This window comes from Loxodonta africana, chromosome 25, assembly GCF_030014295.1.
Source record: "Loxodonta africana isolate mLoxAfr1 chromosome 25, mLoxAfr1.hap2, whole genome shotgun sequence".
In the NCBI taxonomy this organism is placed as follows: Eukaryota; Metazoa; Chordata; class Mammalia; order Proboscidea; family Elephantidae; genus Loxodonta; species Loxodonta africana.
In genome coordinates, this window is record NC_087366.1 from 28965356 (window position 1) to 28984340 (window position 18985).

The 18985-nt window shown below is 38.0% G+C and overlaps 1 protein-coding gene across 18 annotated transcripts in view; it reads right to left on the reverse strand.

Moving 5' to 3' along the window:
- Positions 1-18985, reverse strand: part of RABGAP1L (RAB GTPase activating protein 1 like) — a 785265-nt gene that overhangs the window by 576432 nt on the left and 189848 nt on the right. For all 18 annotated transcript variants that reach the window (XM_023549257.2, XM_023549255.2, XM_023549261.2 and 15 more), the window contains one exon: positions 2688-2829. In XM_023549257.2, coding sequence (XP_023405025.1) covers positions 2688-2829 — 142 coding nt within the window. The remainder of the gene's footprint in view (positions 1-2687; positions 2830-18985) is intronic.

The window sequence follows — 18985 nt, forward strand, 5'->3', positions numbered from 1 at the left end:
GAGTTGTTTAGATGTTTTAGTCATTTGGCTAACTTGGCAGGATAGTGTGGTAATATTTACAACTGCAGGCTTGAGAGTGGGGCAGCCAGAGTGCAGTCTCAGATTTGTTACTTCCAGCTAAATGACTTTAAGCAAGTCATTTATCCTCTCTATTCCTTTTTGTTCCTTATTCATAATACCAAATTGAAAAGAGTACTCATAAGATTGCAAGCATTAAGTGAGTCAACACATTGGAAACACTTAGAATGATGACTAGCATATAGTAAGCCCTCGATAAACATTAAAAAAGAAAAGAACTGCCATCAAGTTGATTCTGACTCATGGAGACCCATGTGTGCCAGAGTAGAACTGTGCTCCATAGGGTTTTCAGTGGCTGATTTTTCAAAAGCAAACTGCCAGGTCTTTCTTCTGCGGCTCCTCTGGGTGGACCTTAACTTTCAACCTTTCAGTTAGCAGCCTTAACCATTTGTACTGCGCAGGGATTCCCAAGAAATACTAGCTACTGTTATTTTTATCACAATCAAAACAGAAATGGTTTCATATAAAGACTGAGAATTCTAAGATTTTTTTTCAAAAATGATATAAATTCAGAAATTTACTTTTAATAAACCGTAGACTACAGGCGGAAACCCTGGTAGCATAGTGGTTAAGTGCTACGGCTGCTAACCGAAGGGTCGGCAGTTCAAATCCGCCAGGCACTCCTTGGAAACTCTATGGGGCAGTTCTGCTCTGTCCCATAGGGTCGCTATGAGTCGGAATCAACTCGACAGCATTGGGTTTGGTTTAGACTATAGGCAGATAATGGAGTGGGAAAAAAAAAAAGTTGCCATCAAGTCAACTTTGACTTTGTGTCAAAGCAGAACTGTGATCCACAGAATTTTCCTTTTTTTTTTTTTTTTGGCCAGGTCTTTCTCCAGTGGACCTGCTGGGTAGGTTTGAACCACTGATCTTTTGATTAGCGGCCAAACATTTAACCATTGTACCACAGGGTTCTTTTTTTTCTTTAAAGCATATTTTATTGAGTTTTTGGTGAATGTTTACATAGCAAGTTAGGTGTTCATTTGACAATTTCCATAAAATTGTACAGTGACATTAGTTACATTTATCACAATGTGTCAACATTCTCTTCAATTGTGTACTGTTTGTTTCCTTTCCAGTACTCTAGTTTCCCTGCCCCCAATCTTCTCATCTTTGCTTTTTGAGAAATTGCTGACCTTTTGGTCTCATACTGATGGTTTTTAAATAGGGAATCGATCTTATGCATGTAACATCCTTCATTTTGTGTGTCACTCTGCTATTGCACTAAAAGGTGGCCTCAGAAGATAGGCTTGGTTCTACGTTTTAAGAAGCGTCTCAGGGTGATAGTCTCAGGGGGTCTTCTGTTCTCTACTGTTCCAGATAGTCTGACTTTTTTTTTTCAATAAGAATTTGAGTTCTGCTTCATATTTTTCTCCCATTCTGTCCAGGACCAACTATTGTGATCCCGGTCAAAATGATCAGTGGTGGTAGCCGAGTACCATCAAGTTCTGGTCTCAGGGTAGATGGGTTTGTGGTTCTTGTATACTTGTTTCTTCTCTGCACTTTTGGTTACCTTCTTACTGTTTTGCTCCTGGCAAGTCAAGACCCGTAGCTGTGTCTTAGACGGCTGCTCCCAAATTTTTAAGACCCCAGACGCTACTCACTTCACTAGGCTGCAGATCATGGTTTTTGTGAACTATGTTATGCCGGTTGACTGAGTTGTCCCATAAGACTGTGGTCCTAAGCCTTCAAACCCAGAAAACCAATGTTGGAAGGTATCTGGTTATGTCTGGGGAGTATCCGTATTTGTGCCTACACCCACATATTTGTATTTAGACATACCTAAAAAAAAAATTTTTTTTTTTTTTTTTATAGATACTTCTATCTGTTCTCACCTGTCTACGCATCTGTACCTACCCGTCCATAAAATTTTCGATGGCTGATTTTTCAGAAGTAGACCGCCAGGACTTTTTCCTGAGACACATCTCAGGGGACTTGAATTTCCAACCTTTTGGTCAGCAGCTGAGCACATTAACCATCTGAACCACCCAGGGATTCCAAGCATTTACTATAAGGGCTTAAAGATCTTCCATTTAGCTCTAGCTTCTTCAAAAAGAGTATTGAGCACATAGACAAATTCTTGTAAGGTTGGTTAACACCTCTTAAGGGTATTCATATAGTGAACAAAGCAAATGTCACATTACTTTCAAAAAATAGCGGCAAGTGATACAGAAAGAACAAAAAGACAACTCAGAACTATAACGTCAAATGAAAGTAGGACATATCTCTGAAATTCTAAAAGCACTTGAGGGACCTTGAAATTTCTCTTTAAACACTTCAAAAGTACTTCAGTGAAATAAAGTAGGCAGCAAAAACAGCAAAGTTTCTTACTACATTCTAGCCAAACTGGCCTTTTTTCAGCTCCTTGAATCTTGTCAAATTTAAATAGCTATGTATAAGTGGCACTGGGAGCCATGTAACCAAGGAACCAAATTAACCAAATTCTCTTCTGCGTGTTGTAGAGCCAAATCTAGCTGAAGAGTGGAATAAACTAGGAATAGCCACCCTCCATGCCTGCATAAGCTACACATACACACACATACACATTTGAGGATTATAAGTAAAGCAGCTATATAAAGAGTGAGGATTAAGTAAGTTCAATTTCTTACCTTCTTCTGGTTCATCTTCTTGAGGTGACATTGGACCCCCTCCACTAGTAGGAGTGACTGGTTCCTCCTTCTCAGACTCTCGCTGTAGACTCACCACCTCATATATTGCATCTCCAGCACTAGCATGGCCTTTTCCCTCAGACTGAGAAAGATATAAAATGTGTTTCAATATTAGAAATTTGAAGAAACACTGAAAGACAGTATTTCAATGGTTCATTGAAAGGAGCTTAAATGACAAGCAGCATGTCATATTTAATCACTAGCATGTCTGAAGTTGAAAAACTAACTTTTAAAGTACATTGTTCTTCACATGATATTCTAAATCTAAATGTATGGCTCCTCTAGTATTATTTTAACCAATACAGTAAAACCTACTGACCATCTTGAGAGAAAATTTCTTTTTATCAGAAAAACATGAGGCACCACAAGTTCTCAGGCAGACAGGTAAGCAAGAAATGCTAGATTCTTAGAACTGACTACCTCATACTAAGGTAAAGAGGTATCAGCTACGGTCACCAACTAAGTCATGGAATGCAATACTTTTTACCTTATAAATTGTGTATGCTCTAAATGGCCATTTTCTTTTATGAGGAATAATTAAGGCAACTGTCAATTAACCACCATAAACCCGTAGCATGGCCTACGAAGTGCTGGATAAACTTATCCTTGCCTCTGTCTCCAGCCTCTTCTCACACCCAAAGCTTCTTGCTCCATTCTAGCCATACTGGCACTTCTTTCAGCTCCTTGAATCCTTTAAACTCTTTCCCAACTCGAGGCCTTGGGACATCCTTTGCTTTCTGACACTACAGCTTCCCCCTTTGGCTCTTTGCTAACTCCTGTTCATCTCAGAGACTCACCTCAAATGTCACTTCCACAAAGAGGTCTTCCTGACCCCTATTCTAAACTAGGTTCCCCATGATTTTGTTTCTTATCATACCCTGTGCTTCTCCCTCATGGCACTTTCCACAATTTGTAATTACACATTAGTTTTTAGAGTTATTTGTTTAGCGGCTGTCCTGCTAACAAGACAGTACGAATCATGAGGGCAAGGACCATGTTGATTTCAACACAAATAGTACAGTACCTGACACATAGTAGGTACTGAATAAATATCTGTTGAATGAATGACTAGGTGAACAGTAAAACATATGGACTTTGGAGTCAAATGGATCTGGGTTTGAACTCAAATTTCACTACTAATAAGATATGTGATCTTGGACAAATTACTTTGCTGAATCATTGTATCTGTAGCAATAAAATAGGAATAATATCACCTCCAAATTATTAAGAAGATTAAATATAGTAATACTTTCAACATTCACCAGTATCTACAACAAATTTATTCCTATTACAGGGTTGACAGTACCAAAGGACATAAAACAAGGATAATACAGGAACCTTGCAACATTATTACCTCAAATCTCCACCTGTACTATAATCCATTTAAATTACAAAGATATAACTATTTTAACTATCCACTATTTCTAAGAATTAATCTTGAATCATAAGCTAAATTTCAGATGCATCCTCAAATCATTTACCAAATAAGAAAGTTAAAATTGTCTGCTGCATTCAAAATAGAAAAAAGTAAACACGAAGACAGCCATGGAAAGGTAAGTTTAAACCAACCAAAGTTACTGTATTTCTACTATATTCAAGAAATGAAGATCCCAATCACTATAACAACCACTAAAAGAGCCATATAAACTGATACAGTAAAAATGAAACACTAAAAAAATTAAAATAATTCAAAAGGTCGATAAACAAATTATGGTACACACACAATGAAATATTATGCAACAATAAAGAATAACAATGAGGGCGGGGCCAAGATGGCGGACTAGGTAGACGCTACCTCGGATCCCTCTTGCAACAAAGACTCAGAAAAACAAGTGAATCGATCACATACATAACAATCTACGAACCCTGAACAACAAACACAGATTTAGAGATGGAAAACGAACAAATACAGGGAAGCAGCGATTGCTTTCGGAGCCTGGAGCCAGCGTCCCAGTCAGCGGATATTCTGGAAAAACTAGTTTCCCAGTGATGGCTCGGAGACAGCAGTCCATATCAAACCACATAAAGAAGCAGACCATGACAGCTTCTACAACCCCCCAAACAAAAGAATCAAAATCTTTCCCAAATGAAGATACAATTCTGGAATTATCAGATACAGAATATAAAAAACTAATTTACAGAACGCTTCAAGACATCACAAATGAAATAAGGCAAACTGCAGAAAAAGCCAAGGAACACACTGATAAAACAGTTGAAGAACTCAAAAAGATTATTCAAGAACATAGTGGAAAAATTAATAAGTTGCAAGAATCCATAGAGAGACAGCATGTAGAAATCCAAAAGATTAACAATAAAATTACAGAATTAGACAACGCAATAGGAAGTCAGAGGAGCAGACTTGAGCAATTAGAATGCAGACTGGGACATCTGGAGGACCAGGGAATTAACACCAACATAGCTGAAAAAAAATCACATAAAAGAATTTAAAAAAATGAAGAAACCCTAAGAATCATGTGGGACTCTATCAAGAAGGATAACTTGCGTGTGATTGGAGTCCCAGAACAGGGAGGGAGGACAGAAAACACAGAGAAAAGAGTTGAAGAACTCCTGACAGAAAACTTCCCTGACATCATGAAAGACAAAAGGATATCTATCCAAGATGCTCATCGAACCCCATTTAAGATTGATCCAAAAAGAAAAACACCAAGATATATTATCATCAAACTCGCCAAAACCAAAGATAAACAGAAAATTTTAAAAGCAGCCAGGGAGAAAAGAAAGGTTTCCTTCAAGGGAGAATCAATAAGAATAAGTTCAGACTACTCAGCAGAAACCATGCAGGCAAGAAGGGAATGGGACGACATATAGAGAGCACTGAAGGAGAAGAACTGCCAGCCAAGGATCATATATCCAGCAAAACTCTCTCTGAAATATGAAGGCAAAATTAAGATATTTACAGATAAACACAAGTTTAGAGAATTTGCAAAAACCAAACCAAAGCTACAAGAAATACTAAAGGATATTGTTTGGTCAGAAAACCAATAACATCAGACACCAGCACAACACAAGGTCACAAAACAGAACATCCTGATATCAACTCAAATAGGAAAATCACAAAAACAAATTAAGATTAATTTAAAAAAAATGCTCATAACAGGGAATCACTGAAGTCAGTATGTAAAAGATCACAATAATCAAAAAGAGGGACTAAATACAGGAGGCATAGAACTGCCATATGGAGAATGATACAAGGCAACATAGAACGATACAAGTTAGCTTTTTACTTAGAAAAATAGGGGTAAATAATAAGGTAACCACAAAGAGGTATAACAACTCCATAACTCAAGATAAAAGCCAAGAAAAACTCAACAAACATAAAGTCAAACACTACGAAAATGAGGATCTCACAATTTACTAAGAAAAACGTCTCAGCACAAAAAAGTATGTGGAAAAATGAAATTGTCAACAACACACATAAAAAGGCATCAAAATGACAACACTAAACACTTATTTATCTATAATTATGCTGAATGTAAATGGACTAAATGCACCAATAAAGAAACAGAGAGTCACGGACTGGCTAAAGAAACACGATCCGTCTATATGCTGCCTACAAGAGACACACCTTAGACTTAGAGACACAAACAAACTAAAACTCAAAGGATGGAAAAAAATATATCAAGCAAACAATAAGCAAAAAAGAAGAGGAGTAGCAATACTAATTTCTGACAAAATAGACTTCAGACTTAAATCCACCACAAAGGATAAAGAAGGACACTACATAATGATAAAAGAGACAATTGATCAGGAAGACATAACCATATTAAATATTTATGCACCCAATGACAGGGCTGCAAGATACATAAATCAAATTTTAACAGAACTGAAAAGTGAGATAGACACCTCCACAATTATAGTAGGAGACTTCAACACACCACTTTCGGAGAAGGACAGGACATCCTGTAAGAAGCTCAATAGAGACACGGAAGACCTAATTACAACAATCAACCAACTTGACCTCATTGACTTATACAGAACCCTCCACCCAACTGCTGCAAAGTATACTTTTTTTTCTAGCGCACATAGAACATTCTCTAGAATAGACCACATATTAGGTCATAAAACAAACCGTTGCAGAATCCAAAACATCGAAATATTACAAAGCATCTTCTCAGACCACAAGGCAATAAAACTAGAAATCCATAACAGAAAAACTAGGGAAAAGAAATCAAATACTTGGAAACTGAACAATATCCTCCTGAAAAAAGACTGGGTTATAGAAGACATCAAGGAGGGAATAAGGAAATTCATAGAATGCAACGAGAATGAAAATACTTCCTATCAAAACCTCTGGGACACAGCAAAAGCAGTGCTCAGAGGCCAATTTATATCGATAAATGCACACATACAAAAAGAAGAAAGAGCAAAAATCAGAGAACTGTCCCTACAACTTGAACAAATAGAAAGTGAGCAACAAAAGAATCCATCAGGCACCAGAAGAAAACAAATAATAAAAATTAGAGCTGAACTCAATGAATTAGAGAACAGAAAAACAATTGAAAGAATTAACAAAGCCAAAAGCTGGTTCTTTGAAAAAATTAACAAAATTGATAAACCATTGGCCAGACTGACTAAAGAAATACAGGAAAGGAAACAAATAACCCGAATAAGAAACGAGAAGGACCACATCACAACAGACCCAACTGAAACTAAAAGAATCATATCAGATTATTACGAAAAATTGTACTCTAACAAATTTGCAAACCTAGAAGAAATGGATGAACTCCTGGAAAAACACTACCTACCTAAACTAACACATTCAGAAGTAGAACAACTAAACAGACCCATAACAAAAAAAGAGATTGAAAAGGTAATCAAAAAACTCCCAACAAAAAAAAGCCCTGGCCCGGATGGCTTCACTGCAGAGTTCTACCAAACTTTCAGAGAAGAGTTAACACCACTACTACTAAAGGTATTTCAAAGCATAGAAAATGACGGAATACTACCCAACTCATTCTATGAAGCCACCATCTCCCTGATACCAAAACCAGGTAAAGACATTACAAAAAAAGAAAATTACAGACCTATATCCCTCATGAACATAGATGCAAAAATCCTCAACAAAATTCTAGCCAATAGAATTCAACAACATATCAAAAAAATAATTCACCACAATCAAGTGGGATTTATACCAGGTATGCAAGGCTGGTTTTATATTAGAAAAACCATTAATGTAATCCACCACATAAATAAAACAAAAGACAAAAACCACATCTTATCAACTGATGCAGAAAAGGCATTTGACAAAGTCCAACATCCATTTATGATAAAAACTCTCACCAAAATAGGAATTGAAGGAAAATTCCTCAACATAATAAAGGGCATCTATGCAAAGCCAACAGCCAACATCATTCTAAATGGAGAGAACCTGAAAGCATTTCCCCTGAGAACAGGAACCAGACAAGGATGCCCTTTATCACCGCTCTTACTCAACATTGTGCTAGAAGTCCTAGCCAGGGCAATTAGGCTAGACAAAGAAATAAAAGGCATCCGGATTGGCAAGGAGGAAGTAAAATTATCTCTATTTGCAGATGACATGATCTTATACACAGAAAACCCTAAGGAATCCTCCAGAAAACTACTGAAACGAATAGAAGAGTTTGGCAGAGTCTCAGGTTATAAAATAAACATACAAAAATCACTTGGATTCCTCTACATCAACAAAAAGAACATCAAAGAGGAAATAACCAAATCAATACCATTCACAGTAGCCCCCAAGAAGATAAAATACTTAGAAATAAATCTTACCAAGGATGTAAAAAACCTATACAAAGAAAACTACAAAGCTCTACTACAAGAAATTCAAAAGGACTTACTTAAGTGGAAAAACATACCTTGCTCATGGATAGGAAGACTTAACATAGTAAAAATGTCTATTCTACCAAAAGCCATCTATACATACAATGCACTTCCGATCTAAATTCCAATGTCGTTTTTTAAGGTGATAGAGAAACAAATCACCAATTTCATATGGAAGGGAAAGAACCCCCGGATAAGCAAAAGCATTACTGAAAAAGAGGAAGAAAGTGGGAGGCCTCACTCTACCTGATTTCAGAACCTATTATACAGCCAGAGTAGTCAAAACAGCCTGGTACTGGTACAACAACAGGCACATAGACCAATGGAACAGAATTGAGAACCCAGATATAAATCCATCCACGTATGAGCAGCTGATATTTGACAAAGGCCCAGTGTCAGTTAATTGGGGAAAAGATAGTCTTTTTAACAAATGGTGCTGGCATAACTGGATATCCATTTGCAAAAAAATGAAACAGGACCCATACCTCACACCATGCACAAAAACTAACTCCAAGTGGATCAAAGACCTAAACATAAAGACTAAAACGATAAAGATCATGGAAGAAAAAATAGGGACAACCCTAGGAGCCCTAATACAAGGCATAAACAGAATACAAAACATTACCAAAAATGACAAAGAGAAACCACATAACTGGGAGCTCCTAAAAAGCAAACACTTCACCAAAAGAGTAAAAAGACCACCTACAGACTGGGAAAGAATTTTCAGCTATGACATCTCCGACCAGCACCTGATCTCTAAAATCTGTATGATTCTGTCAAAACTCAACTACAAAAAGACAAACAACCCAATCAAGAAGTGGGCAAAGGATATGAACACACACTTCACTAAAGAAGATATTCAGACAGCTAACACATACATGGAAAATGCTCTCGATCATCAGCCATTAGAGAAATGCAAATTAAAACTACGATGAGATTCCATCTCATTCCAACAAGGCTGGCATTAATCCAAAAAACACAAAATAATAAATGTTGGAGAGGCTGCGGAGAGATTGGAACTCTTATACACTGCTGGTGGGAATGTAAAATGGTACAACCACTTTGGAAATCTATCTGGCGTTATCTTAAACAGTTAGAAATAGAACTACCATACAACCCAGAAATCCCACTCCTCGGAATATACCCTAGAGAAACAAGAGCCTTCACACAAACAGATACATGCACACCCATGTTTATTGCAGCTCTGTTTACAATAGCAAAAAGCTGGAAGCAACCAAGGTGTCCATCTATGGATGAATGGGTAAATAAACTGTGGTATATTCACACAATGGAATACTATGCATCGATAAAGAACAGTGACGAATCTGTGAAACATTTCATAACATGGAGGGACCTGGAAGGCATTATGCTGAGCGAAATCAGTCAGAGGCAAAAGGACAAATATTGTATAAGACCACTATTATAAGATCTTAAGAAATAGTATAAACTGACAAGAACACACACTTTTGTGGTTACGAGGTGGGAAGGGAGGGAGGGAGGGAGGGAGAGGGTTTTTTACTGATTAATTAGTAGATAAGAACTGCTTTAGGTGAAGGGAAGGACAAATCTCAATACATGGAAAGTCAGCTCAACTGGACTGGACTGGACCAAAAGCAAAGAAGCTTCCGGGATAAAATGAATACTTCAAAGGTCAGCGGGGCAAGGGCGGGGGTTTGGGAACCATGGTTTAAGGGGACTTCTAAGTCAATTGGCAAAATAATTCTATTATGAAAACATCCTGCATCCTACTTTGAAATGTGGCGTCTGGGGTCTTAAAAGCTAACAAACGGCCATCTAAGATGCATCAACTGGTCTCAACCTACCTGGAGCAAAGGAGAATGAAGAACACCAAGGTCACATGACAACTAAGAGCCCAAGAGACAGAGAGGGCCACATGAACCAGAGACCTACATTATCCTGAGAACAGAAGAACTAGTTGGTGCCCGGCCACAATCGATGACTGCCCTGACAGGGAGCACAATAGAGAACCCCTGAGGGAGCAGGAGATCAGTGGGATGCAGACCCCAAATTCTCATAAAAAGACCAGACTTAATGGTCTGGATGAGACTAGAGGAATCCCGGCGGTCATGGTCCCCAAACCTTCTGTTGGCACAGGACGGGAACCATCCCCAAAGACAATTCATCAGACATGAAAGGGACTGGACAGTGGGTGGGAGAGAGATGCTGATGAAGAGTGAGCTAATTATATCAGGTGGACACTTGAGACTGTGTTGGCATCTCCTGTCTGGAGGGGGGATGGGAAGATAGAGAGAGTTGGAGGCTGCCAAAGTTTTCACGAAAGGAGAGACTGGAAGGGCTGACTCATTAGGGGGAGAGCAAGTGGGAGTAAGCAGTAAGATGTATATTAACTTATATGTGACAGACTGACTTGATTTGTAAACGTTCACTTGAAGCTCAATAAAAGTTAATAAAAAAAAAAAAGTTGGGCAAAAAAAAAAAAAAGAATAACAATGAATCCACAAAACATCTCACAACATGGATGAACCGGGGGGGGGGGGAGTATTATGCTAAGCGAAATAAGTCAATCACAAAAGGGCAAATATTACATGAAACCATTATTACAAAAACTCAAGAAAAGGTTTACACACAGAAAAAAACAATCTTTGATGGTTATGAGGGAGGGGAGGGGTGGGATGGGGAAATTATTAACTAGATGCTAGGCAAGTTAACTTTGGTGAAGGAAAAGACAACATACGATAAAGGGGAAGCAGCACAACTTGACCAAACCAGTGTCACAGAAGCTTCCTAGACATATCCAAACATCTTGAGGAACCGAGTTACTTGGGCTGAGGGCTGGGGACCATGGTCTCAGGGGATCTAGGTCAACTGGCTTAACATAGTTCATAATGAAAATATTCTGTAAAAAGATTACCTGTAGACTGGGAAAAAGTTTTTATCTGTGTCATTTCCGATCAGCATCTGATCTCTAAAATCTACATGATACTGCAGAAACTCAACAACAAAAGGACAAATAACCCAATTGAAAAATGGGCAAAGGATATGAACAGGCACTTCAGCAAAGAAGACATTCGGGTAGCTAACAGATACAGGAGGAAATGTTCATGATCATTAGCCATTAGAGAAACGCAAATCAAAACTACAATGAGATTCTATCTCACCCCAAAAAGGCTGGCATTAATGCAAAAAACAGAAAATAATAAATGCTAGAGAGGTTGTGAAGAGATTGGAACACTTATACACTGCTGGTGGGAATGTAAAATGGTACAACCACTTTGGAAACTGACTTGGAGCTTCCTTAAAAAGCTAGAAATAGAACTACCACAAGAGCCAGCAATCACACTCATTGGACTATATCCCAGAGATATAAGAGCCTTTACACGAACAGATATATGCACACCCATGTTCACTGCAGCACTGTCTACAATAGCAAAAAGATGAAAGCAACCAAGGTGCCCATCAGTGAATGAATGGATAAATAAATTATGGTATATTCACACAATGAAATACTACGCATTGATAAAGAACAATGAAGAATCCATGAAACATTTCATAACATGGAGGAATCTGGAAGGCACTATGCTGAGTGAAATTAGTCAGCTGCAAAAGGACATATATTGTATGAGATCACTATTATAAGAACTCAAGAAATAGTTTAAACACAGAAAAAAATATTCTTTGATGGTTACAAGAGTGGGAAGGGAGGTTGGGAGAGGGGTATTCACTAATTAGATACTAGACAAAAACTATTTTAGGTGAAGAGAAAGACAACACAAAATACAGGAAAGGTCTGCACAACTGGACTAAACCAAAAGCAAAGATTTTTCCTGAATAAACTGAATGCTTCAAAGGCCAGCATAGCAGGGGAGGGGGTTCGGGGACCATGGTTTCAGGGGACATCTAGGTCAATTGGCATAATAAAATCTATTAAGAAAACATTCTGCATCCTACTTTGGAAAGTGGCGTCTGGAGTCTTAAACACTAGCAAGCGGCCATCTAAGATGTATCAATGGGTCTCAACCCACCCAGAGCAAAGGAGAATGAAGAACACCAAAGACACAAGGTCAGTATAAGCCCAAGAGACAGAAGGGGCCACATAAATCAGAGACTACATCAGCCTGAGACCAGAAGAACTGGACGGTGCCCAGCTACAACCGCTGACTGTCCTGACAGGGAACACAAGAGAGAATCCCTGAAGAAGCAGGAGAATAGTAGGATGCAGATCTCAAATTCTCATAAAAAGACCAGACTTAATGGTCTGACTGAGACTAGAAGGACGAAGGACCCCAGAGGTCATGGTCCCCAGACCTTCTGTTAGCCCCAGACAGGAAACATTCCCAAAGCCAAGTCTTCAGGCAAGGATTGGAATGGACTATAAGGTAGAAAATGATACTGGTGAGGAGTGAGCTTCCTGGATCAAGGAGACACATGAGACTATGTGGGCAGCTCCTGTCTGGAGGAGAGATGAGGAGGCAGAGGGGGACAGAAGCTGGCTGAATGGACACGGAAATGCCACGTGGAGAGGAGTGTTCTGTCTCATTAGGGGGAGAACAACTAGGAGTATATAGCAGGGTGTGTATAAATTTTTATATGAGAGACTGACTTGATTTGTAAACTTTAATTTAAAAATTAAAGCACAATAAAAATTAAAAATTCTACACCCGGCTTTAGTGAGTAGCATCTGAGGTCTTAAAAGCTTGCAAGCAGCCACATAAAATACATCTACTGGTCCCATCATGTTGGCAGCGAAGGAGAATGAAGAAAACCAAAGACACAAGGAAAATACTAGTCCAAAGGACTAATGGACCACACGAATCCCAGCCTCCACCTGCCTGAGCCTAAAAGAATTAGATGGTGCCTGACTACCACCACTGACTGCTCTAATAGGGATGGTAATAAAGGCTCCCAGGCAAAAAGGAAAAAAATGTAGAACAAAATTCAGAAAACAAGACCAGATTTATTGGACTGACAGAGATTAGAGTAACCCCTGTGACTACTACCCCAGAACACCCTGCTAACTGAAGCCACTCCTGAAGTCCACCTTTCAGCCAAAGATTAGACAGGTCTATAAAACAAGTAATAACACACATGAGAAAAGTGCTTCTTAGTTCAATCAAGTAAATGAGACCAAATGGGTAACATCTGCCCAAAAGCAAAGATGGGATGGCAGGAAGAGACAGGAAAACTGGACAAATGGATGTGAGGAACTGGGACTGAAAGGAGAGTGTTGACACATTTCGTGAATTGCCACTAATGTCACAAAATGATTTTTATACAAATTTTTTAATAAGAAGCTAATCTGCACTGTAAACATTCACCTAAAATACAATAAAATTGAAAAAAACAAGGAAAAGTTTACACACGGAGAAAGAAAACATTCTTTAATGGTTACCAGGGATGGAAGGGGGAGGGAGGGAAACTTACTGACTAGACAGAAGACACATGTTTATACTGGTGAGGGGAAAAGCAATACATAATATGGTGGAACTCAGCACAATATGACCAAGGCAAAGAAAGACACTGAGAGGAACACAAGAATAAAGGGTAACTATGCATTAGATAATCCTGCAACACTAGTATTAACAAACAATAATCCGTGAATGAATACACAGGTAGATAGGCATGCTTAAGAGGTGTGGGAGGGTTTAAGAAAGCACACTTCACCAGCAATCGTTGTGGATATTTTTACATACATAAGTGTAGGTACCGCACATATATTAATACAGACAATAGAGCGTACAAGGGGCAAAGTCATGGAAACTTCTCACGGGATGAAGTTCCCAGGCTAGAAGGCAAAGAACCATAGACTCGGGGGACATGAATATCAATTGGCATAACATAGCTCATAAAGACAATGCATCCTACTTTGGTGGGTAGCATCTGGCATCTTAAAAGTTTGCAAGTGGCCGTCTAAGATACAACTATTGGTCTCTTCTTGTCCACAGCAAAAGAGAATGAAGGAGACCAAAGATTCAAGGGAGCAATTAGTCCAAAGGGCTAATGGACCACATGAACCACAGCCAACACAACCCGAGACCAGAAGAACTAGATGGTGCCCAGCTACCACTACCGAGGGCACTAACTGGGATCACAACAGAGTGTCCCACACAAGGCGGGAGAAAAATGTGGAACAAAAAAACAAATTCACAAAAAAGACCAGACTTACTGGTCTGACACAGAATGGAGGAACACTCGAGAAGATGGCCCTGGAACTAAAGCCATTTCTGGAGACCACATTTCAGCCAAACAACAGACAGGCCCATAAAATAAACAATAAAACCAGAGGAATATGTTCCTTAGAACAATCAATTATATGAGATCAAAAGGATAACATTTCCCCAAAAGCAAAGAGGAGAAGCCACACAGGGATAGAAAATCTGGAAGAAAGGACATGGGAACCCAGGGTAGAAATGAGGAGAGTGCTGACACATTGTGGGGAATGCAACCAAAGTCATGGAATACTTTATGTACAAACTATCAAATGTGAAACTAATTTGCTCTGTAAACTTTCACCTAAAGCACAATAAAATTTTTAAAAAGGCCACTTGTGTGTGCAATGTAGGTAGCCCATGTGTTTCAGAGTAGAACTACTTCATCAGATTTTCTTGGCTATCATCTTTACGGAAGCAGATTCACCAGACTTTTCTTCTGCAGTGCCTCTGAGTGGGTTTGGACCAACAACCTTTAAGTTAGTAGTTAAGACACTGTCCAAAGGAAAGCATAAAGCATGTCATTTATAATTTCATTTAAAAACTGATCTAAACATTCTTTTACAAAGTAGTTTAAGAGCCAGCTACTTTTTCCCAAATGGAGGAAAATTACAGTGATATTTATAAAATTAGCTCTTTTCAAATGATATTGGTAAAGTCTAAATCTTCTGTTTGTCCCCCTGCACACACAAATTTCATCCAGTCCCAAGATATAAAAAAAATATTTTCAAGAAAACTTTGCAGTGGGCACAACTTAGCATTATTACCCCAATTTAGATTTCAGTCGCGTAAGCAACTGTCTATTCGGCCTTCTGAAACAGATCATTTGGTGGTATCTTTGTTTTGGTCCCAGACGTTTAAGACTTCACATTAGTCTAGATTTGAGGATTTTATAAATCTAACTCTTTCAAAGTATAAGTGCCTTCTTGTTTTAAAATAATAGCTGTATGTGTGGAAAAAAATCAATCAATGTAACCTACCATATTACTGGACTAAAGAAGAAAGACCACATGATCGTATCAATTGATGTGAAAAAAGTGACAAAATTCAGCATTTATTCACAATAAAAACTCTCAATAAACTAGGAACACAAGAGAGCTTCCTCAACCTGCTAAAGAAAATTTATGAAAACCTAAAACTAATATCATACTTAGGAGTCTCTGGGTGGTGCAAACTATTAAGCACTGGGCTACTACCCAAAAGGTTGGTGGTTTGAATATACCAGAGAGAGTGCCTCATTAGAAAGGCCTGGCAATCTACTTCCAAAAGATCACAGCCATTGAAAACCCTATGGAGCACAGTTCTATTCTGAAACACATGGGGTCGCCATGAGTCGGAACTGACAGGATGGCAACTGGTTTCTTTTTGTAATATCATACTAATGACGAAAGACTGAATGTTTTCCTCCTGAGATCAAGGGAACATGCAAGGATGTCCACTGTCCTCTGGAAGTCCTAGCCAGTACAATGGGGCAGCAAAAAGAATGGACACACAGATCAGAAAAGAAGACATAAAACCGTAATTATTTACAATTATCTACACAAGAGCTGATAAACTTTTTCTGTAAAGGGAAAGACAGCAAACATTTTAGGCTTTTTGGGCCATGCAATCTCTGTCACAACTACTCGACTCTGCTATTGTAGTGTGAAAGTGTTCTAACAGTAGTAAAATATTTCCTCTGCACTCAATTTCCTATAAAAGCGCAACTTTCTCCACTTCTTTGATCTCATATACGACCTAAATATCGTACCTAGCAATGAGCTTCAATTCCAGTATTCTGCTATAAAATATACTTATTTCCAATATTCATATTTTTAGATAACTAAAATAATCTGTATTTGTAAATTATTTGCTATGCTCCTATCAGAATTCATTACAGCACTTAGCACCATGTAAATACATGGCAGAAGTTCAGTAGTCAAAGGTTAACTAAATCACAGTACAAATATTCATCACACATATGCAAGTAAACTGAAAGCTTCTTAAATATGGTATTTGTCATCAAATACAAAGTACAAAATGCTGATAACTATAAACTCTCTGAAGTCATGGTTCTCAACACTGGCTAAATTAGGAAACCATTGGACTTTTTATATTTTAAACACTAATGACTACTGGTCAGAATCTTTAGGGTAGAGCACAGAATCTGGATTTTTTTTTAAGGGCTGAGAGTGATTCTGATACAAAATTAAGAGCTACTGCCTATAAAAACACTCTTCTTTATAACAAAAATATCTATGTTAAGAAATCATGATAATCAAAAACCAAACCCATTGTCATCAAGTCGATTCCAATTCATAGCAACCCTATAGGACAGATGAGAACTGCCCCATAGGGTTTCCAAGGAGCAGCTGGTGGATTCAAACTGCTATCTTTTGGTTAGAAGCACTTAATCACTGCGCCACCTATGTTCTGACATTCATCAGTGGACTTTAATTAAAGGAGATTACTCTTGATAACCATGGACTTCCAGAAGAATGAACAAATCTGTCTTGGAAGAAGTACATCCAGAATGCTCCTTAGAAGCACAGATGGTGAGATTTGATCTCACATACTTCGGATATGTTACCAGGAGAGCCCAGTCCCTGGAGAAGGACATCATGCCGTGAAGGGTCAGTGAAAAAAAGGAAGACCCTTACTGAGACGGACGGACACAGTGGCTGCAACAATGGGCTCAAACACAGCAATGATTGCGAGGATGGTACAGGACCAGGCAGTGTTTCATTCTGTTGTACATAGGTCACTATAAGTCAGAACCAACTGGATGGCACGTTAACAACACTCAATAATGTGTGGGTAGGCTCACGCAATCAGTGAAAACCTTAAGAGAAAAACTGAGGTTTCCAGGAAAAGAAATACTACCTCAAGACTTTTAACGGAGAAATCCTGCATGAGTTTCCAGCCTGCCCTGCAAATTTCAGACTTGCCAGTTCCCACAATCTTGAGCCAATCCCTTAAAATCAATCAATTAAGCAATCTCTCTGTCTCTCTGTCTGACTCTGTCTCGATCTCTCTCTGTTTCTCTAAAAAACCTGGACTGATACAGTCATGGAATTGTTTCTTCTAAAAATCTTTTATATAGCTCACCAATTCAAGTATTACTATGTCATGGAACTCTAGAGATGGAAAAAATTCAGTAATAATATTAACCCACACTCTTATTTTATAATAAGAAAACTAAGGCTTATTATGACTTATTTTTTTAATGATCTATTGAGAACCCGCCTCATCTTTCATATACAAATTCAAAACACTTATTTCATGTCCTAAATTCAAAATGTGATACTTACTGCACATATAAATGGGGCTAGATGATTCCTTTTTAATCAAATGCAAAATCCAATGTCTTTTCAAGCCAGATGCTCCAATAATTAAACACTACTCAAATTTTTCCTTTTATTAGATTGAAAAAACTCTATAATAAGCAATATTTTTTTTCAGAAAATTTGTTCATCATTATAATCAGATGTGCTAACACAAATTATTTAAATTATTTTAGCCTTACTGATTCTATAACATACGCTTTATATCTCAAGAAATGTCAATCTGCATTGAAAATATGCTGGGCTGGCCCAAAAACGTTCTGGATTTTCAAAATTAATCTGATGTAAATAACATTGCTTAATATTATCTTTTAAATGAATACTATATAAGCATTTTTTCCTTCATATCATTGTTTTCTTCCTCTATTTCAAATTGTTCTTTGTAGTTGACCACACATCCCCAAAATAAATGAGAATTCAAGAATCACCCCCTAACATGTTCACTGTTGCTGATTCAGTCGGCCCCGTAAGAATTGAGCTCTGTTTTACATAACGTCATCTAATTATCCAAATCTGCTATTTTTCCTGACTTTTTCTATCTTCTTAGAAGCCTAGCTGTGAAATAAAAGATCACTGAGTTCACTGAAGTTAACTCTTGCATTTTCCAAGGTCCTATCACCATATGCTTCCACTCTTTCATGAGACTAAAATAATTTTGCTGTCATCAATTTTTACTACATTTTGGCACTACCACAAGGGAGAAAATATTTTTATGAAGAATGACATGGATAAGAACGTAGTACACCATTACTGTGAAAGAAGGCAGTTACTCTGTTCATAGGAAATTTCATTTCAAAATGTTGGACATAAAATATTTTAAGAGTAATTGCATAAACTTCAATTTTACACAAGAGTATTCTCTAGACCTAAAGAAAATTCACCTATGAAATAAGCATAATGTTATCAC